The 23,708-nt window shown below is 47.2% G+C and overlaps 4 protein-coding genes across 10 annotated transcripts in view; 3 read left to right on the top strand and 1 right to left on the bottom strand.

Annotated features, from left to right (window-relative positions):
- Positions 1 to 1,511: 1,511 nt before the first annotated feature.
- snx21 (sorting nexin family member 21) lies at positions 1,512 to 3,929 on the bottom strand. Its single transcript, XM_069716538.1, has 5 exons — positions 3,598 to 3,929; positions 3,258 to 3,454; positions 3,043 to 3,184; positions 2,800 to 2,965; positions 1,512 to 2,722 (listed from the first exon to the last, which is right to left on the bottom strand). Exons 1-5 carry the CDS (start codon positions 3,899 to 3,901, stop codon positions 2,212 to 2,214), a joined length of 1,320 nt encoding a protein of 439 aa, XP_069572639.1. The 5' UTR covers positions 3,902 to 3,929; the 3' UTR covers positions 1,512 to 2,211.
- Positions 3,930 to 5,826: 1,897 nt separating this feature from the next.
- LOC138631532 (deoxyribonuclease gamma-like) lies at positions 5,827 to 14,154 on the top strand. Of its 4 annotated transcripts, XM_069716533.1 has the most exons (11): positions 5,827 to 6,320; positions 6,483 to 6,601; positions 8,574 to 8,740; positions 9,404 to 9,492; positions 9,809 to 9,820; positions 11,718 to 11,804; positions 12,007 to 12,104; positions 12,228 to 12,340; positions 12,754 to 12,911; positions 13,135 to 13,231; positions 13,543 to 14,154. In XM_069716533.1, the coding sequence occupies exons 3-11, from the start codon at positions 8,582 to 8,584 to the stop codon at positions 13,687 to 13,689; spliced, it is 960 nt and encodes a 319-aa protein (XP_069572634.1). In that variant the 5' UTR covers positions 5,827 to 6,320; positions 6,483 to 6,601; positions 8,574 to 8,581; the 3' UTR covers positions 13,690 to 14,154. The 4 variants fall into 4 exon arrangements, with proteins under 4 accessions (XP_069572634.1, XP_069572635.1, XP_069572632.1 ...); XM_069716534.1 differs by lacking the exon at positions 6,483 to 6,601; XM_069716531.1 differs by lacking the exons at positions 5,827 to 6,320; positions 6,483 to 6,601 and having other exon boundaries at positions 8,245 to 8,740.
- Positions 14,155 to 14,316: 162 nt separating this feature from the next.
- hm13 (histocompatibility (minor) 13) lies at positions 14,317 to 23,156 on the top strand. Of its 4 annotated transcripts, XM_069716526.1 has the most exons (14): positions 14,317 to 14,499; positions 14,626 to 14,994; positions 16,400 to 16,435; positions 17,974 to 18,072; positions 18,204 to 18,286; positions 18,376 to 18,464; positions 18,776 to 18,861; positions 18,962 to 19,087; positions 19,358 to 19,415; positions 19,526 to 19,646; positions 19,768 to 19,870; positions 19,968 to 20,053; positions 20,734 to 20,939; positions 21,367 to 23,156. In XM_069716526.1, exons 2-13 carry the CDS (start codon positions 14,764 to 14,766, stop codon positions 20,888 to 20,890), a joined length of 1,275 nt encoding a protein of 424 aa, XP_069572627.1. In that variant the 5' UTR covers positions 14,317 to 14,499; positions 14,626 to 14,763; the 3' UTR covers positions 20,891 to 20,939; positions 21,367 to 23,156. The 4 variants fall into 4 exon arrangements, with proteins under 4 accessions (XP_069572627.1, XP_069572629.1, XP_069572630.1 ...); XM_069716528.1 differs by lacking the exon at positions 16,400 to 16,435 and having other exon boundaries at positions 14,319 to 14,994; XM_069716529.1 differs by lacking the exon at positions 20,734 to 20,939 and having other exon boundaries at positions 14,327 to 14,994.
- A 509-nt stretch (positions 23,157 to 23,665) lies between these two features.
- Positions 23,666 to 23,708, top strand: part of mrgbp (MRG/MORF4L binding protein) — a 4,740-nt gene continuing 4,697 nt past the window's right edge. The window contains exon 1 of the mRNA XM_069716598.1: positions 23,666 to 23,708. This exon is cut by the window's right edge and continues 171 nt beyond it. The gene's annotated coding sequence lies outside the window, so the exon portion shown is untranslated.

Below are 23,708 nucleotides of genomic sequence, written 5' to 3'. Positions count from 1 at the left end.
CCATGGCGACGCTCACTGGAGGACTTATTTACAGCGAGCGCTCGTCATCTGTCTCTCACACACGCCTGTCTCACACACACACACATCTGTCTCACTGTCCCTCACACACATCTGTCTCACACCTCCTGTGGTGTCTCAGTCCTCTGTCTTCCTCGGCCTGCGTCATCAGACCAGATGTCCTGAGGTAGGATGACCTCTGCTGGTCAGAACGTGTCACTACAGCTGCATTAACTCCTGCAGAAGAAGAAGAGTTGGATGGAAGTGTCTCCGTCCACAGAGACACAAAACCGGCTAAAACCAGACGAACAGACGCATGATGTCCTCACCTGATAATAAACTTTATTATCAAATTATAAAACAGGTCTGAAATCATCCAGAATACAATCATGACATCATCATAAAAACAGGCTGTAAATAAAGATGGCCAACATGACAGCTGCCCAGAGGTGAGCACGAAACATCTGGAGCCACCTGGTGGCTGGATACAGTACAGGTCATAAGCTGTACTTACACTGATGGGAGGAGCTTGTCTCTGATAGGTGGACACATTCTGAAATAAACTGTTTTTTAAAATCTGACAGACCTTCAAACTGCATTTTAAAAACCTATGATAAAACTTTACATCAATAAAAACATTCAAACCACAGCACTCAGAGGTCAGAGGTCACCAGCAGTCTGTCAGGTTATGAATTTCATTTGGGACCTGAACGCAGCACCATGTCATCCATCTGTAGAGCTTAAACCGACCAATCAGATTCCCTGCTGAGACCGGCCCTTATTGATCATCCACTCACGTCCTGTAAACGCTCTCCACCAATCAGACGCGACTCCTGCTGACGTGAATCAAACATCTATCTTCATCTACGAAAACCACAGGTCGCCGTGGAAACCGCATCCACAGTCAAACAGGTTGAAGAAGCAGCCGGGTTTTACCTTGAAGAAGGAGGAGGGGGAAGATGGTGAAGAGGAGGAGGAGGATGACGACAATGACGAAGAAGAAAAAGATGAGGAGCGGGAGGATGAGGATGATGAAGATGACAAAGAAGAGGAGAAGGAGGAGGAGGAGCAGGAGGATGAGCTCCAGGTGATGAAGATCAGACAGGTTTTAATGTCTCTTTAGTTCAGAATCATTAAACAGGAAACTCTGATTGAAACACAAAACGATGATTCAACGATAAAAACAATGAAACTAAAACGCCCAGGAAATAAACCGACACTGTATCTACTCTGTATACTGGTCTATATATGATCTATATATGATTTATATATGATCTATATATGATTTATATATGATTTATATATGATCTATATAAGATCTATATATGATTTATATAAGATCTATATATGATCTATATAAGATCTATATATGATCTATATAAGATCGATATATGAGCTATATAAGATCTATGTATGGTCTATATATGATCTATATAAGATCTATATATGATCTATATAAGATCTATATATGGTTTATATATGATCTATATATGATCTAGATATGGTTTATATATGATCTATATATGATCTATATATGGTCTATATATGATCTATATATGATCTATATATGATCTATATATGATCTATATATGATCTATATATGGTCTATATATGATCTATATATGATTTATATATGATCTATATACTGGTCTGTATACTGTCTATACGTAATCTATATGTGGTCAGCAGGGGGCAGTGCTGTAGAAGAATGGATATAAACGTCCTGTAGAGGGTTGATGGGGTTCTACTGAGGAACCCTGACAGGGTTCTACTGAGGAACACTCAAGTCTGTTTATATGACACCACAAAAATAAAACCGGAAAAATATAGTATGAATCAAAGAATCTCTGACGCGATCACAGTTCAGTCGTCCAATCAGAAGCTGACGTTTTGTTTGGAAAACAACACTTCCTGTGATTTTCACTTTTTTTTTTTTTTAAATAGAAAATTATGTCTCGAAATGATGTAACTTTATTCTTGAAATATGATCAATACTGTCGATTTCTTTTCTTGAAATATTGACTTTTTTTTTCAACCATTTTTTCTCAAAAATATAATTTATTTTGTATATTGTATATTTCTCTCTAAATATTTTCACTTTATTCTGAAAATATTTGATGTGTTTCCTCTGAAGTGTAGCTCTGATTGTTTTCTGCAGTGTGTGTGTGTGTGTGTGTGTGTGTGTGTGTGTGTGTGTGTGTGTGTGTGTGTGTCCTAGACTTCACTCTCCTGCAGGTCGTGTTTCACCAGGAACTCTTTGACGGTTGGATGATTTTCTAGCCCCGCCTCCTGCTCCTCCAGGTGCTGCAGGAGGTCCTCCCACTGCCGCTTGTCTCTTCCTGTCTGCCACGACAGCCGAACCACTGCCCGCAACAACGGCAACAGCAGTGGGTGTGGCCTGTAGACGTGTGGGCGTGGCGCGTCTGTCTGTGGGAGGGGCTTCTCGTGCAGCGGGAGGGGTTTGTCTTCACATGGGAGGAGCTTCTCCTCTGCAGCGGTCTCAGCCGGGGTGAGGACGCGGAGGGCGTGGTCGCAGTGATCCCGAGCCTCCTCCAGCTGGTCCACTTCCTGGAAGACGCAGGACAGACCCACCAGGGTGAAGAACCAATGGGAGGCCGGGGGAGGGACCTGAGCCTGGTTGTCATAGTAACTTGCCCAACCCAGTTTGTGCTGCAGCCTCTTGGCGTTGAGCAGCGGGCCGAGGGCGTCCTGGTAACGTCCCACCCTCAACGAAACAAAACACGTTATACAAACAGGAAATCAAAAAAATACACAACTGGCTGGACATCAGTGTTCAGTTACCTGATGAGCATCTGCGCCGTCTGCAGGTCGGTCAGGTAGAAGAACTGGCGGACACACAGCGCCCCCTGCAGGGCGGACAGCGAACACAGGTGAGACAGGTACTGTTCGAACGCCCGGCTGCGTTTAGCGATCGTCTCCGCTGTGAAGTTCCTGCGCATCTTCTTTCCTGCAAAGATCAAAAAAGATGTCTCCGGTTTCCGGGTGTTTCTCCGTCGAGCGGACAACGGCGTGCTACGACCTTACGAGGGAAACAGACGCGCTCCATCTGGTCTCCGTGGTTACGGCGCAGGGTGGCGTGGAGGCGCTGGAAGTCGGAGTAGCGGCGGGTGATGACGGCGGGAGTCTTGTCGCTGCCGCCGGCCTGGACGACGTGGAGCGTGTAGAGCTGCAGAGACACCGTTTCGTTAAAGACTTCCTGGTTCAGGTCGGAGCGACTCGCGGCGTCCGACCGAACTCACCACGTATTTGGACGCGCCGTCCTGAACCACGCTGGCGTCCGTCACCTCGAACAGCAGGCTGTCCGTCTGTCGTCTCGCGGAGGGGGCGGGGCTTCCTGCTCCGAGCGCTCGCATGTTCCTCCAGCTCTCCTGTAGCTGCCGAGTCAGCAGGGAGGAAGGGGAGGGGCCGACCGGGGACACGCCCACAGGGCTGGTGTCTGCACCAGGTGAGAGAGAGAGAGAGAGAGAGAGAGATAACGGATGTACCTGACCCTGGTTCTTGCTCTAAGCCCCGCCCACATCAATTCTGAACCTTTTATGAAGGTGGGAGGAGCAACCGGCCAGCAGAGCATCACCTCACCTGTGCTGCTAAGCCCCTCCTCCATCGACTCTCCCAGGAAGTCAGAGTCGCTGTCCAGCCCCGACCCTTCGCCGTCGGCTCCGTCCTCCAGCCCTCCTCCTCCACCTCCTCCTCCTCCTCCTACCCCGCTGTCGAAGCTTAGCGTCCCTCCGAGCCGATCCGTCACACACTCCTCCTCCTCTTCCAGCTCCGCCTCCCAGCACTCCTCCTTAAGCCCCTCCTCTTCCTGTTCTTCTTCCTGCTCCGCCCCCTGACCGTCTTTAAACAGCGAGCGCTTGAGACGGTCCAGCAGCCGGGACGCCATGACACCACCGGGCCGCCGTGGGGGGGACAGGGGGAGGGGGACGGGGGGGGCTAAAGACACAACAGGAGAGTGTGACTGTATTAAACTGTACATTAAACAGTGCCAGGAACCGTCAGTCTGATGAGGTTCCTTCTGTATCAGATTGTAGAACCGTGGTTCTACCAGGACACAGCGCCCCCCCCAGGATGAACCGTGAACACCAGGTCTACATTCAAGATCAGAATCTGGGTCACTGATCCAAGTCGGAAACAAAGCAGCCAGAGGGTCCGGTAACACAGAACCATGTCACACATGAATAATGCAGCGAAGTCAGCCTGCAGCAGGGAACACACGCTCAGTGAAGTCAGTCTGCAGCAGAATAACAAACACAGAGTGAAGTCAGTCTGTAGCAGGGACAACAAACACAGTGAAGTCAGTCTGTAGCAGGGACAACAAACAGAGTGAAGTCAGTCTGCAGCAGGGACAACAAACAGTGAAGTCAGTCTGTAGCAGGGACAACAAACACAGAGTGAAGTCAGTCTGCAGCAGGGACAATGGTTTCGGGTTGGCGTTGTAAATGCAGTTATACTAATACCAAACCAAAGGTCAACAACAATACAAAACAAAAACCTAATACAAACATTTAAATAAAAATCAATAACAAAAAATAAAAGGTGTCTAAATCTTAAAACACAAACTAACTACAAATTATATCCCCAAAATCCCATTAAAACATTTTAATGCCATAGTATCACTTTTTTTGTGTGTGTGTCATATTTTGGTAAATTTGTTAGTTAAAAATACAAAGTTAGAATTATTATTATTAACATGATTATTATTATTATTATTATTTTTTATTGTTATTATTGTTATTTTCTGCCCAAAACTCCCGATAAATTTGGAGGACGCACTGTTTCCCAGGCGTCCTTGAACGCAGCATTCTCATCAGATCATTATGAACTGATTATCGATCAAACTATGAATCAATAAACAACATTGACTCGGACACGTGTTTACAGGAGCTGCTGCTGATCGGTGCTAACACGGTTAGCACCACAAACATCGGTGTAACTTCAGCAAAGAAGCTAACAAGTTAGTCAGTAAAGTTTATAAGTTGGTAGTTAACGTTAGTTAACGTTAGTTAACTCTCCGGAGACTCTGTAACTCACCTCAAAGCCAGTAAACTCGCACGGCTCCGGTTGGTCGGTGTCAGCCCGGTGAACTCACGGTTCGAATCTCCGGTTTGAAGTCGGACGGAGGAGCCGCGGAGCTAACGGCTAACCGGCTGCCGGCGTTGGTGTCACCGAGCCGCGGTTCCGCACCGCTCCGACCACCGACGCCCGGAGGACTCCCCGGAGCTCAGAGCAGTGGCCGCCCCGGACGGTCCATGTCAGCTCGGTGAAGATCGGGCACCAGGAGCCGGGCTGTCCTGTCTGGGTACCCGGGGTCCAATAACTCACTGACGGTGTCCTGAATCCTGGAGCTGCCCCCGGAGGAGGAGGAGGAGGGGGGAGGAGAGGGTGGAGAGGGAGGAGGAGGAGGAGGGGGTGGAGAGTGAGGAGGAGGGGGAGGAGGGAGGGAAGTAACCACCTTAGGTTCTGTACTGTACTGACCCGGTCCGTGTAGCAGAATGAGGTAAATAAACCAACTAGTGATACTAACTGACCCAGGATGACTCTGTACTGACCCAGGATGAGTACCAGTACCATTCAGTACCAGGTCAGTACCAGGTCAGTACCAGCTCATCCTGGGTCAGTACCAGTACCAGGTCATCCTGGGTCAGTACCAGGTCAGTACCAAGTCATCCTGGGTTATAGAAAATACTGATTTTGTAAATTGCTGAACACTATCAGTATATATATATATATATATATATATATATATATATATATATATATATATATATATATATATATATGTGTGTGTATATATACACACTTCTTCTACTCAAGGAAAATATCTGCATGTTATTGTTTCCTCATCAAAGTTTGACTCTCGACTTTATTAGCTTTAATTTGCTAGATCTGAGTGACTTCTCTGACTGGACTCAATCAATCAATGTTTTTAAGACCTTTGACTCGGTGCTGAAACATGTTGATGATGTTCAGACTGGAGTTTAGAGGCTGTTAGACAACAATCATAAACTGTCATTAAAACAACATGATCGTAAACTAACTGAAACATTAATATTTACTCACCTGTCTGATCTTTACAGTCTCTTTAGAGTCTATGTCTGAAGTTTAGACAAACTCCAAACATGGACTACGAACTGTCCCACGGTCTCTGAATGCTGCATTCTGAAGGGCGTGGACAAACTAACAGAACCTCTGTGATTCAGGGTGAGGTGACATCAGATGCAGGTAGGGAGCCTCCTCCCAGCAGGACACACTCCGACGTTCAGCAGCAGAGACACACGGCTGGCCGGAGCTCACCTGAAAAGGTAAGAACTGTAGGTCCTGGTCCAGGTCCAGGTCCTGGTCCAGGTGTGTGTTCAGAGTGTATTTCAATGGGGTGGTTGAAACCTGAGAGTTGAGTGTGTGTGACCCAGATTGAGTTGAGCAGGTCGTGTGTTGTAAACATTTTTGCATGTTTATCTTGACAGCTTCTTCCACTTCCTCTTCTTCCTCCTCCTCGTCCTCCTCTCCGAACTCTTCAGCTTTCTGCGAAACGATCACGTGTGAAACGTTCAAACGAGTCACGAGCCAGTCAGAAACAGGAAATGTGAGTCCAGATGTGTCTGTGTTCGGTATATTTATGTGTCTTTGCTGGAAGCCTTTGAGACTCTGCTGCAGAGTTTGAATCGTCTCCTGAACCTGCGGACGAGGTGGTTTACGAGGACCTAACAGGTGGTTTACGGGACTTTCAGGACATCAGACGTGTTAAACCTGTTAATGAGTGACTGTCCTCAGCATATTAACATGTTTCCTGTTGAAACAGGAACTTGTGCTGGTTCAAAGTTGAGGGCCAGCGCTTGACGTGTATCAGTGAGACTTTAATCTGAAGTGCAGACTGTCCCTGAACGCGTCGTCCTCTCAGACGTCTTCAGGTTAGATGTTTGGAGGATAATCAGAAATATAAATTATTCTGAGCTCCTTCAAAATCAGGTTTCATCTTCGTGGTTGTGCAGCGAGTCCTCCGAGTGCTTTGTGTCCTTCGGGGGCCTTCGAACACACAGAGCTCAGAGGATCCTAAAACTCTGCAGGGTCATCATGTTGTTGTCATGGTGTTGTTCATGTGGTTGTCATGTTGTTCATGTGGTTGTCATGTTGTTCATGTGGTTGTCATATTGTTCATGTGGTTGTCATGTTGTTCATGTGGTTGTCATATTGTTCATGTGGTTGTCATATTGTTCATGTGGTTGTCATGTTGTTCATACGGTTGTCATGTTGTTCATATGGTTGTCATATTGTGGTTGTTCATGTGGTTGTCATATTGTTCATGTGGTTGTCATATTGTTCATGTGGTTGTCATGTTGTTCATGTGGTTGTCATATTGTTCATGTGGTTGTCATGTTGTTCATGTGGTTGTCATGTTGTGGTTGTCATGTTGTGGTTGTTCATGTGGTTGTCATGTTGGTTGTCATGTTGTGGTTGTTCATGTGGTTGTCATATTGTGGTTGTTCATGTGGTTGTCATATTGTTCATGTGGTTGTCATGTTGTTCATGTGGTTGTCATGTTGTTCATGTGGTTGTCATATTGTTCATGTGGTTGTCATGTTGTGGTTGTTCATGTGGTTGTCATGCTGTTGTTGTTGTCCATGTTGTTTTTCATGTGGTTGTTCATGTTGTGGTTGTTCATGTTGTTGTTGTGGTTGTTGTCATGTTGTTGTTGTTCATGTTGTTGTTCATATTGTTGTTGTGGTTGTCATATTGCTGTTATTGTCATGTTATTGTTCATGTTGTGGTTGTTCATATTGTTGTTATGTTGTTGTTTATGTTGTTGTGGTTGTCATGTTGTTGTTGTTGTCATGTTATTGTTGTTGTTGTCATGTGGTTGTTCATGTTGTTGTTGTTGTTGTTATGGAGTGGTCACGGTGTTATCATGTTGTGTTGTGCTGCGTTGGGAGTGTCTGCGAGGAGTCGCTGCACCGGTCGGACCAGCTGGGAGGAGCCCCGAGGGGCCGAGAGCCTCCAAACGCTGACTCGCTGACTGTTTTTAATCTAGAGCTGTAAAGTTTAACGTCCACGCCCTTAACGTCCTCAACCGTCTGCTGCTGTCGGTCGCTCTCCGACTGCTTTTTAAATCACAGATCAGTCGGACTTTATTTAAAGAGCACCTTTTATACAAACACAATGAAACACACACACACACACACACACACACACACACACACACACACACACACACACACACACACACACACACACACACACACACTGCTCTTTGCTCCCTGCCTGACTTGTTTGAAGCATAGCTGGACTTCCTGCTGCTCTCTGTCGCCCCCTGCAGGTTGCAGTAAACATCTCTGTTTAACTGCAGAGGAAACATGTATTCATTTGTTTGTTTGTTTGTTTGTTTGTTTGTTTGTCCCCAGCAGGTTTGTGAGCGCTCAGCTCGGCTCAAAGAGAGTCCCTCTGACCTGTGTGTCTCTGCTCCCTGTTTAACATCCCAGCATGCATCAGTTCTCCGAATGTCTCACTGTGATGCTCCTGGTTTCGGACTCCCCGGCTCATCATGTGTCCTGTCTCCTCAGAACTAACCATGAAGTGGCACTATCCTCCTCCTCCTCTTCCTCTCGTCCTCCTCCTCCTCCTCGTTGGGACAGCATCAGTTTCTGGATTCAGGATCTGCTCGTACAACGTGCAGAAATTTAACCAGCAGAAGTCTTCAAACTACCGACTGATACACACTTTGACACGGGTAGCGCACACACACACACACACACACACTGACACACACACTAACACACACACACACACACACACACACTGACACACACACTAACACACACATTATATTGGATAGTGGTGATCTTCGGGCCCTCAGGCAGCACTGCATTAATAAACAGACACAATTCTGTGGTGGAAATCACTGCATGGGCTCAGGAACACTTCAGAAAACCATCGTCTGTGAACACAGTTCACAAAATGCAGGTTAAAAGCTCTACAAAGAAGAAACCAGATATGAACATGATCCAGAAACACCAACGCCTTCTCTGGTCTCCTCAGTTCCCAAAAAGTTTGCAGAGTGTTGTTAAAACAACAGGTGATGCAACACGGTGGTAAACATGACCCCGTCCCAACTGGTGTTGCTGCCATCAAATTCAAAATAAGCAGATATTTTAAAAAACAATAAAATGTCTCAGTTTTAACATTTTATATGTCGTCTTTGTTCTGTTTTAAATGAAATAGGAGTTAACGTGATTTAAGAATCATCACATTCTGTTTTTATTTACATTTTACACAGCGTCACTACTTCTGGTTTTAGTTCTGTTATTTTCTGATTTAGAAATAACACATTATAATGCTGTAATTGTTGTCTGTCTCTGTCTCTCCGTCCCACTGTCTGTCTGTCTGTCTGCAGGTGGTGTCCCGCTGTGACATCTGTCTCTTGCAGGACGTGGTGGACGCTGATGGTAAAGCGATCAAGACTTTGCTGTTGGCTCTCAACAGGTGAACTGAACCAGAGTTGTTCTTTAAGACTTTATTGAAGGGAAACAGTTGAGTGGTTCTGCAGCAGCTCGGCAGGAGTTTGATCGTAATCATGTAAAATCTGTTAACGAGTTAATCTGACGAGTTAGTTTGAGGATAACGCGTTAGTTTGAAACTGAGTTAATTGAACTCGTTAGTTGGAGACTAACGAGTTTAACGAGCGTAACTCATTTCATCACGTGCTGCCATGTTAGAATGATGTCAGACTGTCACACTAGCATGATGGACATGAGTAGGAGCAGGTGTTCACTATGTGTCTGCTGTCTGCCTCCAACAGGGAAACTGACAGGTACAGTGGATTTTATGAGCATGTGGAACTCCCTCTAATCATAATCAATCATTCTGATCACCTGTATTTACTCTCTCTACTAATCCTCACACCTGAAGAGCAGCTCACACTTTAACTTTGAAAATCTGCTACAGAAATTAAGCATGTGAGTTTGATTTTGAAATCTCTGCCAAACAAAATCCAACATGAGCTTTATTTTGAAATCTGGTACAGAAATCCAATATTTGAGCTTTATTTTGAAATCCGGTCGAGTCTTGTTTGATTGACAGGCCTGTGGTGCAGTCAGGTTACAGCTATCGGCGGGCGGGACGGAGTATCGTCAGTTTTCCAATCAGATCAGTCAGATCCACTGCTGGCTCCTCCCCCAACAGATCGTCCAAATATGGTCACTTCCTGCTCCAAACCGTTCCAAACTAGCAAAAATGGCAACGGACAGAATCTGAACTGGAGGCTTTAAAACGTTCACAAACCGGCAGGTGGCGTCACCGCTGGATGCTGATTGGTTCAGCAGTTATCAGTCAGTTTTCAGAATTAATCTTCAGATTTTACTGATCACCTTTAAACCACTTCATGAAACAAATAAACCTGAAATTAAACTACAGCTGAGAGCTGCTGCTGTCTAACAGGAAACATCTGATTTCATCTCGACTTGTTTGTTGGCGAATGATTCGTTATAATCTGGTGTCGGTTAGCCTTTAGCTTGTCCCTCGTGCTAACGGTAACTGTGTATCTAGAAGGTTTCTTCTTCCTGTATGTCAGTCTGTGTCTCTGGGATCGTTTACGCCACTAATCCACGAAACTAACAATCACCGTTCTGCATGTGTGGATCTGTGGGCGGACAAACTGGTCATCGGGAGGGAAAATTAGCAGCATGCTGATAGGGGAGCTAACTGAGGGGCAACTGCAAGGGTGGAAGACACAACATTAAAATGTTCAAAAGATATAAAAACACCTTGCAGTTTAAATCACCAGAAAGATTTCTTAGCAGTATTTTAAAGTCCTCAGAGCAGCTGGATGAAAACCTGCTGAAGGTGTTTTATGTATCAATGCCGATAGCAACGGTAGCATTTTTAGCCGTATTTAGTGCAGTAGAAATAAAGTAAAAATACTTTAAAATAAAATAAAATAGAAATACGTTAAAAACAGTTAAAATAAAGTAAAAAAGACAATAAAAATACGGTAAAAAATACAGTGAAAATAAAATAAACAGGAAAAATCCTGTAAAGATTTCAGTAATAATATGGTAAAAAATACTGTACAAGTATCAAGTACTTTTAAATATATCTACTCAATACGATACTACATATTCCCAAATATTACTTGAGTAACTTTCCACCTCTGGGCTGTCCCGACGGCTCGACTACTTTAGCTTCAGTGTTGTTACGTTACGTTAACATTGGTAGTCTGACTTTAGACACGTTAATAACACTATAATGCAGCTATAAGCAGATATGAGGACGTTTGTCAGCAGTTATAATCTCTCCTGAACACAACTGTAATTAATATGATTACAAATGTGATTATTGCAAATGTGATTATTGTTTACAGGAGGTGCTATTGTTGTTGTTGACAAATAGCTTCATAAAGCCATGTCTGCGTTATTATCTGTTATAAAGCAGCGTTGACCAGATCAGATGCAGAGCAGCGGTATTGATCGTCCTGTATTTATAGATATCAGCAAATCATAAATTGGTACTTTGGATTGGTCAGTGCGATGTGTTAAAAACCCTGCAAAACACACACACACGCACGCACACACACACACACACACACACACACACACACACACACACACACACACACACACACACACACACACACACACACACACACACACACTACCTGCTGTTCAAAGTAAACACACTGCAGAGTTTCAACAGCGTCTCTGTGTTTTCAGGTACGAAGGTCACAGCTACCAATCACTGTCCAGTAAAGGGCTCGGAAACTCACCTGAGGACCTGCAGCAGTACGTCTTCATCTACAGGTGAGACACGCTGGTGGAGCAGACCTGAACTTCCTCGGATGAACAGACACCTGAACGCACCTGTACAGACACCTGAACGCACCTGTACAGACACCTGAACGCACCTGAATGCACACTTGAACGCACCTGTAGAGACACCTGTACGCACCCATGTGCACCTGAACATCCCCCCCCTCCTCTCCCCCCCCCTCTCCTCCTCCAGGACTCAGACGGTGAAAGTGATCGGTCAGCATCAGTACAGTCGGAAACAGTCGTTCGTCAGAGAACCGTTTGTTGTTCAGTTCCAGAGTAACCAAACAGGTGAGTTTATATATATAAAACAACAACATTATTTATGAAAACCTGTTTCACCTGAGTGTCCCTCTTTATCTCTCCTCCTCCTCTTCATCACTCTTCCTCCTCCTCGTCCTCTCTGTCCGGCAGCGGTCGAGAAGTTCATCCTGGTTCCGCTCCACACGGAACCCCGTCAGGCCGTCCAGGAGATCGACCGGCTCTACGACGTCTTCCAGGAAGTCAGCAGGAAGTGGAACAACACGGTGAGGAGGCACCTTCTGATTGGCTGTCGGTCAGGGGGGCGTGTTTCGGTGATCCTCCATGTTTGTCAGAAGATCATCTGTCGGCTGAATCCTCCTGTTTGAGTGACACGTCTGGGGGTGCAGTCAGGTTGCTGGTACAGGTGGGCGGGGCATAGTGTCAGCTCCTCCCCAGCTGATTGGTTAGACATGATGTAATGTTGTTGTTTGTTTTCTTTAAAGTGGGATAAAGTTCTTCTACCAAATATTTTAGGAATGTTTTTAGAAATCTTTAAGAGCGTTCCTGCTGAAAACATGTATCAGAATAAAATAAACTTCAGTTTGAAGTTATAATGTGTGTGTGTGTGTGTGTGTGTGTGTGTGTGTGTGTGTGTGTGTGTGTGTGTGTGTGTGTGTGTGTGTGTGTGTGTGTGTGTAACGTGATGTTCCTCGGAGATTTCCACGCCAGCTGTGCGTACGTGACGCGGACCGACAGGAAGAAGATCCGACTGTACAAGGACTCCAATTTCTCCTGGTTGATTGGAGACCGAGTGGACACGACCGTCGGCAAAGACACCAACTGTGCTTACGACAGGTGTGTGTGTGTGTGTGTGTGTGTGTGTGTGTGTGTGTGTGTGTGTGTGTGTGTGTGTGTGTGTGTGTGTGTGTGTGTGTGTGTTGTTATGGAAAATTAAAAAACTTTTTTTTTTTTTCTATTTTTGAGCAGTTTGATTTGACCTGAACTCTGTGTGTGTGTGTGTGTGTGTGTGTGTGTGTGTGTGTGTGTGTGTGTGTGTGTGTGTGTGTGTGTGTTCCAGGATTGTGGTACACGGAGAACCGTTCCTGAAGGCGATCCAGCCGTTCTCTGCGAAAGTCTTCGACTTCTCCAAACAGTTCAAACTCAGCAGGACCAGAGTACGACTTCCTGATCACATGACATCAGTGAAACCCAATCAGCTGGGTTCCTCCCTGACGTCTTTCTCTGATTCTGAAAGCAGAAACAATGCGAAGGATCAACAACTGTTGATCTGCAGCTGTTTAGCGTGTTAGCGGGCTAACCAGCTGACTCAGCGCTCTGTAACTCTTCCTGTACAAACTACAGGTTGTGTTTTTTAAAAAGGAGGCAGAGTTTAAGCAGCTCCTAGACTTCCTGTCTTTTTTTAACGTGACCTCTCCGTGTGACTCCGCCCTCTGACTCCGCCCCCTCTGCTCCTTCTGTCTGCCAGGTGATGGAGGTGAGCGACCACTTCCCCCTCGAGGTGACACTGACACTGAAGCGCTCCGCCCTCCTGAATGGCTCCGCCCTCCTGCTCCAGGCCACGCCCCTCCTGGTCCTCCTGTCCACCATGGTGTGGTGGCTTCCCCGTCTGTGACCGTCGGTCCGCTCGCAGCGATCGATCGGTTCACCCGAGTTCACCGTAAAGGACGAGGTGGAATTTAAAGGCTCATTACACTTTATTATATTTTTATTCTTCTGACCAGCAGTTTGATCAATAATGACCTTTGACCTGGAGATCAATAAGAACTCCAGGTAGACTGTTGGGAACACACCTGGAGCAGCATCTGGGTGTTTCAGGGTCATGTTTTTATTGTTTTCTTTTTTTTTTGTATTGTTTTCTTTTGTTGTCGTTATTGTTTCTTGTTTTTCTCGTTTTCTTGTTTCTCCGTCGTCCTCTCGTCTCTGTTTCACTCATCAAATGTAAATATTTGGAATATTTCAGGCCATGTTGAGACTTGTTTATTTTTGTTTTGACTTGTTTGTTTTTTTTTAAAATATTTTTTTGTCGTCTGTTGTTTGTTTATAAGATTCAATAAAGTTTGTAATGTTGACATTTTAACAGATGTGGTGTTTTAGTTGAAGATAAGTCTGTGGACCACAGACTGTCTATAAGAGAGATGGTTCACTCCGACGGATCTCCGACTCTCCTCCACTCCGTCAGAACTCCGTGTTCCACCAACGAAGAAGACCCGCTACTTCCTCTTCACAAAGATCGTCTATTATAACACAAAAACATGTCACGTTTGAACAAATCCTCTGGTCTGCGAGAGTGCAGCTGACGGATGGACCCTCCGTTTAAACAGTTTCATCTGGATCAGAAAGTTCAGGATCTGGAAATCCTGTTATCGATCCAGGATCAGCTGATCCACCGGTGACGTTAAGGTGCTCGGGAAACAGCGGCAGAGTGAGACCCCTTCTTTTCGCTTACTCTCTGCTCCCCCCGTTTTAGTAAACGTGGCCTTAAAGGTTCTGGAAAGCAGCGGCAGAGTGAGACCTCTTCCTGTTGCTGCACTCTCTGTTCCTGTTTTAGGAAACGTGGCCTTACCGGGGCTCGCGCAGCATCAGTGAGGTGGATGAATGAGAACGCGCCGCCGCAGCTCCCACCTCCAGCCGTGTGTCCGAGTCCGCCGCAGCCCCAACAGTCCCCCGAAGCCCGCTCTGAAGAACCATGTCTGAGGCTGAACCCGCCGCGGCCTCCGAGGCCGCCGCCGCCGCCGCCGCCGCGGTCCTGGACGCCCTGAACGCGACGGACTCCAACGGAACCGAGGCGCTGAACGCGACGGCCAAGTTCGTGGCCAGTCCGGAGGGCACGGCGCTGGCGTACGGCAGCCTGGTGTTCATGGCCCTGCTGCCCATCTTCTTCGGAGCCCTGCGGTCCGTCACCTGCTCCAAGTCCAAGGTACCCGTCGGTCCTCGGGTTCGCGTTTCACCGCAGCCCGGCCGCAGTGAGCCTCCTCCGGCTGGCTGCGTCAGCTAACGGCTAGCAGGCTAACGGCTCTTCCGGCTAGAAAGAAAAGTGTTTAATAGCAGCTCCGCCCGCGTCACAGATCAATACTCGGTCCCCGGTGATCGGTGTATCGATCAGGGACCGGAGCGGACCGGAGCGGACAGCTGTTTGTTTGTTCGTTAACGGCTGCTAACCGGCCGTTCACGGTCTGTCCTCCGGTGTGACGGACAGACAGACAGGTGTCTCCCTACCTGTCTGTCCTCCGGTGTGACGGACAGACAGACAGGTGTCTCCCTACCTGTCTGTCCTCCTATCCTGGCGAGGGCCCGCCAGACGTGAACCTCACCGGAAGTCAAACACGGAACAGGTGGGGATGGACAGGTGGACAGGTGGAGGAGGAAACCGTCTCACCTGTTGTCCCCTCCTCTCTGCTGTTTTCTGGGTGAATGTAAACAGGAAGTCTCCGTGTCTCTGGGACACTTTGTCCCCCAGAGACGGACCGATTGTTTATCCAGCTGATGAGGGATCAATACTCCCAGTAAACAATCAATAACCAGAGTCAACACATTAGGACATGTTCTGGTGTCTGTGATCAATAAAGAGGACCAGCTGTTATTGATCATATTGATCCTGCACAGCTGATTGATGATGTCAGCTGGACTCCCTGATGTGTTGTTAATTGATGACAGGAGCATCAATCCAGTCTGATTGACAGGAATAAATAAAATTAGATTATCATGCTGATCCATATGAATGAATATGGATCTTGAATATGATTGGCTCACAGACAGATGTTGAACCCAGCTCCTGTCACATGACCTCCTCCATCCTCCTCTCCCCGTCCTTCCTGTCTCTCTCGCCGTCCTTCCTGTCTCTCTCTCTCCTGTCAGTCATCTTTCAGTCCAGTGGTTCTCAGCTGGTCAGACTTATTAAAGTCAGACTTGTTTTGAACTAATTAAAGTCAGACTTATTAAAGTCAGACTTACCTGATCCGAACTCTGTTACCTCACCTGATGATGAAACATGTCCTTCAAAATAAAAGTCCAGCATCAACAGTTCCAGAGACTTCAAAAAGACTCGCGGTCGTGACCCACCAGTTGAGAACCGCTGCTTCTGTACGATCAGGTCGATACCATCCAATCAGAGATCAGTAGGTCTGTTCTCCTCCCAGAATGCAACAGTGCCGGTTCAGTTGCTGCCTCTTGACTCCTGTCGGTTTGATTTTTTACTTTTTCTTGCTGCTTCCTGTCCTCCTCGCTGTCACCGATCTGATCCCTCTCTCTCCCTGTCTGTCTGTGCTCACCTGTCTGTCCACCCATCTGTCCGTCTGTCCATCCGTCCGTCCGTCCGTCTGTAGGAGCTCGGAGACAATGAGTACGATTCTGGGTTCAGAGTGAGTATGAGAGCCGCTGCAGCAAACACACAACACTGGTGGAGCCCGACTGACCCATCATCCAGCTCCATATGTCAGCTGATTAATATACATAAGAGGATCGATCAATAAGTCCAGAGTGTTCCTGAACGCAACGCACTGATGCACACCGAGCAGCAAGTGTTCCTCAGCCCGTGCGGTGATTTCCACTTCAGAATCATTTGCTGTTTTTTTTTTTTTTTTAAAGGAAACTGAAAATCTTCAAAAAGCCGTGAGCGGCGTGTTGCCATGTTTGGAGAACCCTTGTTGCCATGGCGCCACAGTTCAGGTGGTTTGTTGTTCTCTGGGTTTTCAAATAGTAGCAGCGACAGACAGGAAACTGAAACAAAAGTGACGAAAGAAGAAGAAGAGAACGCAGAATGAAATACGGCAGGGAGGGGAAGGACAACGAGGGACAGGTGAAACAATCATCACTGACCTGCATACCGCGAAGCAGAAAAGAGGTCCAAAACCGGAACAGAACCTCAGAAGGTCCCAGTAGAACTCGGTGTTGACGGTCTGACTCCGTGCTGCGTTCAGGAACACTCTGAGCTCATTGATCGACTCTTGTAAACAACAAGACTTTGTTTACTCCTGATTTATTGATCTTCTGACGACCTCCTCGCTGCATGTTGTTGCTGATCCGATACAGAACCGTCACCTGAGCTCAGACGTAACATGACGTCATCCGCAGTCTGACTGCATGAACCTGTGTGTGATGTCACTGACAAGAGTGGTTTCTATGGCGACGAGCAGCTGAGAGGATTCCGAGTCGATTCAGACTGACAGGGGTTTGATTGATTGATTGATTGATTTTTAAAACCTCTCCATGATTCTTCTGTTCAGACTGACGACGTCACAGAACAGATAACGGCTGGTAGCAACTGTTTGGTACGATCGTTTTAATCGATCTCATTAATAATCAACATAACTGTCAACTGCAGGCGTGTAAAGGATTCAGAGTACTGTAACGGTATGTGGGACTCTTCCTCCTCAGCTCTGTCCCAGTTTGTGTCTCAGAGGAGTCGACAGAGGAGAATATAGATGAGGTGACTCTCAAGGTCGGCTGTCAGTCAGCTGCTGTCACATCATCACCTGTTCAGTGTCCACGTTAATGAGTCCTGGTCCACATTGAAGGACCGCCTACTCAGCTGACGTCCTGTAAATAATAACAACCAGTCTTAAACTAGTCTTAACACCAGTCTTAAACCAGTATAAAACCTGTTTCCTGTCCACCTAGTGCTGGTTTCACTAAAGACTCCTCTTCAGTTCAGTTTTTTAATATTCTGACACACATCAGACCCACAGCTGTGGAAGAAGCCCCGCCCCCCTGACACAGTTCACTGTTCCACCGCAGCGCCGAGCCCGACCCCTCTCAGACCTGCTGGACCGCTTGTGATCGGGTCGAGTCTTGACGGGTCGGGTTCAGTTCTGCTGCTGCTTCTTCTCTACCTGGCCACATGTTTATTTACTTATTGACAGCCCATCGTCTCCTCCCTCTGTGTTGTCTATCCTCCCAGAATGCAGCAGACATGCCGGAGACCATCACCAGTCGGGACGCCGCCCGGTTTCCCATCATCGCCAGCTGCACTCTGTTTGGGCTCTACCTCTTCTTTAAGGTACGTCGGGGTCTACCTGGCCATCCTGCAGGGGCCTTGGGCTCTACCTCTTCTTTAAGCTACGTCGGGGTCTCCTGGGCTGTCCTGCAGGGGCCCTGTGTTCCTCATCTCACCTGGTGTCTGTGTTTCAGGTGTTTTCTCAAGAGTACATCAACCTGCTGCTGTCCGTCTACTTCTTCGTGCTGGGTGTCCTCGCTCTGTCCCACACCATGAGGTACGTCAAGCACACGTGTGTGGATCAGGACACGGGTCAGTGTGACTGCTGCCGGAGCTCAACTGTGTCTTCTTGTCTCCGTCTCTCAGTCCTCTGATGTCCAGAATCTTTCCGGCATCTATACCCGACAAGCAGTACCAGCTGCTCTTCACGCAGGGCTCCGGGGAGTCCAAAGAAGGTCAGAGCCTCAGCCAATCACAGAGCAGGGTGTCGGAGCCTCAGCCAATCACAGGGCAGGGTGTCAGAGCCTCAGCCAATCACAGAGCAGGGTGTCAGAGCCTCAGCCAATCACAGAGCAGGGTGCCAGAGCCTCAGCCAATCACAGAGCAAGGTGTCAGAGCCTCAGCCAATCACAGCAGGGTGTCAGAGCCTCAGCCAATCACAGAGCAGAGTGTCAGAGCCTCAGCCAATCACAGAGCAGAGTGTCAGAGCCTCAGCCAATCATGAATAAGTGTGACCATTTAACTTCAGACTCCTGTTTCTCCTCAGAAATCGTCAACTATGAGTTCGACACCAAGAACCTGATCTGTCTGGTCATCAGCAGCGTGGTGGGAGTCTGGTACCTGCTGAAGAAGGTAACTCACCTGGTCAGGTCGTATTACTGTTACCTGCTCACTGACTGACAGGTGACCACAGATAACCAATAGGCTGCCTGTGTGTTTTGTGACGACGCAGCACTGGATAGCCAACAACCTGTTCGGCCTGGCGTTCGCCCTGAACGGGGTGGAGCTTCTCCACCTGAACAACGTCAGTACCGGCTGCATCCTGCTGGGGGGGCTGTTCGTCTACGACGTCTTCTGGGTGAGCCTCGTCAATATCCGCACGATCAATATGGTTCACAGACATGACCTCAGACAGCGCCGATCATGCAACTATTGATCTGACGCTGTAGCTGGGTTCTGATCGTCTCCATGGTAACAACGTGTTGAAATACAGACCAGCGTGAACACAACAGCCACAAATATGATCAAACAACTCGACATGATCAATCACGTCATCAAAATCCTGATATCTTTCATCATCGTCATCATCATCATCAGACTCACCTGTCCTCACTGTCTCCGTCTCCAGGTGTTTGGGACCAACGTCATGGTAACAGTCGCCAAGTCCTTTGAAGCACCAATCAAATGTAAGTAGGAGACGTCCACCTGAGACTGGACAACACCTCTGTCTGTCCCCTCTGTCCTCCTGTCTGTCTCACTCTCTGACCCCCCTGTCTTTCTCCTGTCCCTCCTCCAGTGGTCTTCCCCCAGGACCTGCTGGAGCGAGGACTTGACGCCAGTAACTTTGCGATGCTGGGACTGGGGGACATCGTCATCCCGGGGATCTTCATCGCCCTGCTGCTGCGCTTCGACGTCAGGTGACCGTCCCGCCCTCCTCCCCCCCTCCTCCCCTCCCACCCCGTCCCTCTGTCCGGTCCTGTCTTGTCCTCCGATTGGTGACGGTGATGTCACAGGGTAACCCTGTCTGTGTGTCTGCAGCCTGAAGAAGAACAGCAGGACGTACTTCTACTCCAGTTTCCTGGCCTACATCTTCGGCCTGGGGGTCACCATCTTCGTCATGCACACCTTCAAACACGCTCAGGTACGGGGACTGGAGGGGGAGGGCGCTGGAGGGGGGGGGGACTAATCCACTGACTGATTGATATATTGATTGATTGATCTGCCCCTCCCACCCACAGCCCGCCCTCCTCTACCTGGTCCCGGCCTGCGTTGGCTTCCCCGTCGTCGTGGCGCTGTTGAAAGGAGAGCTCACGGAGATGTTCAGGTGAGTTACCACGGCAACCGCACATCCTGCTCCTCCCCCCGATGGGTGAAGCTTAGAGAGTGATTGATGTCCTGAGACAGAAACAGTCGATGACATCATCGGATGTTTGTTGAGGTGTACGGTCTTCTCACCTGGTTGGAGGACTTTTGGTCACGTGATGAATCCCTCTGCTGCAATTGGACGGCAGCCTCCACCTGCCTGACACGCAGGAAGTTTACTGTCGCTGTCATGGAAACAAGAGAGAGGAAGATTTCTGACATCATCATCATCATCATAATAATAATAATAATAATAATAATACTACTGACCGACTCCTGGAACATCTCACCGCCTCTTACACGACCTCTGACCCCGGACCAGGACCTCTGTGTCAGTCTGAGGTTCTGGTTCTGTTCGGTTCTCCGGCTCGGGTTGTCACAGAGACCTCTGATCTTCATCACCCCTCATCTTTTTTTACTCCTCCTCTTCCTCCTTCTCCTCTTCTTTTTCCCCTCCTCCTGTTCCTACTCTTGCTCCTCCTCCTCTTCCTCAGTAGATCTCTGCAGTAACTTTAGAGTTTAAGATGAACTCACACTCTCTCTCTTTTTCTGTCTTTTGCCATCTTCACCTCCACGTTCTTTACTTTTCTTTTTATCTCTTCCTCCTCCTCCTCCTCCTTCTCCTCTTCCTCCCATTGTTAGCTATGAGTCTACAGAGGAGATACTTCCTGGTTCTCCCAGGCTCACTTCCTTTCCAACCGTCAGTGGTTCTCCTTCGAGCTTGGCTAGCTCCATGGACGCCATCTCTATGGCAACAGGCTCCTCCCCGCGCCGCCGGTTACAGCCCACCTCCATGTAGAGGCCCCGCCCCCAGTCTTTACTCTCCCCTCCCTGTCTCACCTGGGCAGGTAAAAAGCCCATTAACAGGAGCAGCTGCATCCATCATCCATCCTTCATCCATCCTTCAACCATCCATCCATCAACCATCCATCCATCCATCAACCATCCATCCATCCATCAACCATCCATCCATCCTTCATCCATCCTTCAACCATCCATCCATCAACCATCCATCAACCATCCATCCATCCATCCATCCATCCATCCATCCATCCATCCATGACCACCACCAAAGATCTACAGACACAGGAAGTGACCTCACTGAGAAACAGGAAGTTGGTGTGAAAAACTTCCACGTGAGGCAGCTGGTTGATTGGATGATCAATGTTTTACTTAATAACGATGATCATGTGATTAGATAGAAGTTCACTGATTGGTGAGTTTAATCTCACTCATTCTTTTATTTCTCCCCCCCCCCCTCCCCCTCTTCTTCAGGTACGAGGAGACACCTCCTGAGGAGGAGGAGTCTAAAGACGACTCGGCAGAATCAGAGAAGAAGGACCAATAACATCCCTCGCTGCGCCTCCCCCCCCACCCGAGCGCTCCTCCCCCCCACCCGAGCGCTCCTCCCCTCAACACATTTCACTGAAGCCCCTCCCTCTCCAGCTTCCTGTTCGTCGCCGGGGAAACGGGGCTCATGTTGCCAAGGTGTTAGGTCTCTGATAACCATGGTAACGGCTGTTGGTCTCCGTGGTAATGGCTGCTGTCGTCCCACCGGTGGTGGCATTCACGGTTTTTCAGATGCGGTGCTTACCTGTCTGTCCTACTGTCTGTCCCCCTTGTCTGTCCCTCTGTCTCACACAGGAAGTCCTCCCCTCTCCCTACCTGGAGACTCCTCCAGGTAGGGTCGGTGTGAACGCCTGGACTTCCTGTGTGGGAGGAGCTTGTTGTCTGAGGGGAGCGCTCGTTTTCTCCACATGTAAATCAAGCGCTCCCTCCGTCTCCTTTGTCTGTGACCCTCAAACAAAGAGCCGCGCCCTGAAGCCCGGCCCGGTACCTGACTGCGGGTCTTTGTCTGCGGGTGGCACTGCTTCCTGGTCCGTCTGCAGGCCGCCACCCACTCTGCCTTCTGCTTCGTCGCGTCAGCATTTTCTCTCCCTTCACTTTGTTTTGTGTTTTCATTTTATTTCCTGTTGCAATTCCAGAACTTTAGGTTCTGGTCCAGACCCGGGATCAGAGTCAGGGTTCAAGAGGAGGAGGAGGAGGAGTAAAGGGAGGAAAAGGAGGAGGCAGACTGAAGCCCTCCTGCTGCTCATTCCCTCACCTCACTGGTGGATCAGCTGCGAGGGGCGGAGCTCCGAGTCTCTCATCCAATGAGCTGCGAGAATGAGCCGAGGAGCGGAAACGTCGGGGAGGGTTTTCACCGAAGCATCCTCAGACGGATCGATCTGATCAATCGCATCGATCACTTCTCAAGAAAAATCTGTTTTTATTTCTTATTGTCTGATGGAGACAAACAAACAAACAAACATCAGCTGATCAGCAACTAATCAGAACAGCTTCTGATGTCAAGATGAGGATAAACTTTTCCTCATGTTTTCTTTTTTAGTTTTAAATTTGAAAATATCAAATCAGGAGTCGGATCCGAACAATAGATTTAAAGGTCTCCTCTGTCTCTTTCTATCACTCTTGTAAAGTTTGTCAACAAAGAGACAAACAACTTTTATTGTGAAAAAAAGACTACATCTCCCACAATGCAACTTCATGGAAACGGCTGCTTTCAGTTGGACTAACAAGAGTTGTAGAGCCCCTTTAAATTTTTACTTTTAACAGAAAACGTTCACAGAAAAAGTCTGAATTTCAAAATAAGAGTTAAAAACTGATGCAAAAAAAAAAAAAAGGAGTTTTCTGAACTTTAAGAAGATAAAAAGTGATCTTGTTCAAGTCTCTGGATGCTTTTGAGAAAAAAACAACCTCTAATTTCACGCTGATCCTCACATGAATGTTGTTGATGTTATCGATGTGGATGCTTTATTAAGAAGATGCACAGTTTTGTATTTTGATGTAAAAATAAAATAAAATAAAAAGGAATCATTGTCATATTCAGCTTGTTGACGTTCACTAGTCTCATAATTTGAAAATCTGATGTACCGGAACAGTTTGTTTCTTTCTCTTCCTCTCTGGTTGTGTTTTGTGTCGGCGGTCACTTCACGACGCCGAATATGTATCTTATTTTATTTGCAATAAACTTTTTTGGTGTTTTTGATCACCGTATAGAAGCATAACTCTTGAGTCGGCCTGCTTCTTTCACCCTGCTCTGGATTTGATCAGCTAAAATCCAGAAAACTGAACAGTGTAAGCACACGTTTGTCAAAATAAAAACTTCTTGAAGAACAATAGAGGAGCTACGACAGATCCCTGAGGAACGCCACGTTAAATGTGGACAGTTTAACATCTACAGCTACATATGTATTGTACAGTTTGTTCACTTTTGGTCACAAATGTTTTTTTCTTTCTCAAGTAGAGAAAAAATAAAAAGCTGGTGAAATTTGTTTATTTAATCTGCACAATTAAAATGTTCTCAGGTTTGAGCCAGATGCTGAGCTTTTACTCTGAAAGAATGCTGGCGTACTGAACATAGTCTGTTTATGTATTTGTTTGTTTTAGTTTTACTTCATGGAGGACATGAAGTTTTGTTTTGTTTTAGGAGGACAATTAAAAGTTTTCGAACAGATTTTTCTGTTTCAAAAAGCGATACATTTATTGTGAAAGTCACCACCCGGAAGTACCCTAACAGTTCCGGTTGCTTGTGCGGAGTCGACTCGCTTCTTTTTTTT

Source organism: Brachyistius frenatus, unplaced genomic scaffold (genome assembly GCF_029030835.1).
Source record: "Brachyistius frenatus isolate BFR_SWC_R1_liver_20210118 unplaced genomic scaffold, ASM2903083v1 Contig_159, whole genome shotgun sequence".
NCBI lineage: Eukaryota > Metazoa > Chordata > Actinopteri > Embiotocidae > Brachyistius > Brachyistius frenatus.
The sequence above is the reverse complement of the archived record's forward strand: the minus strand, read 5'-3'. Positions and strand labels throughout refer to the sequence as shown.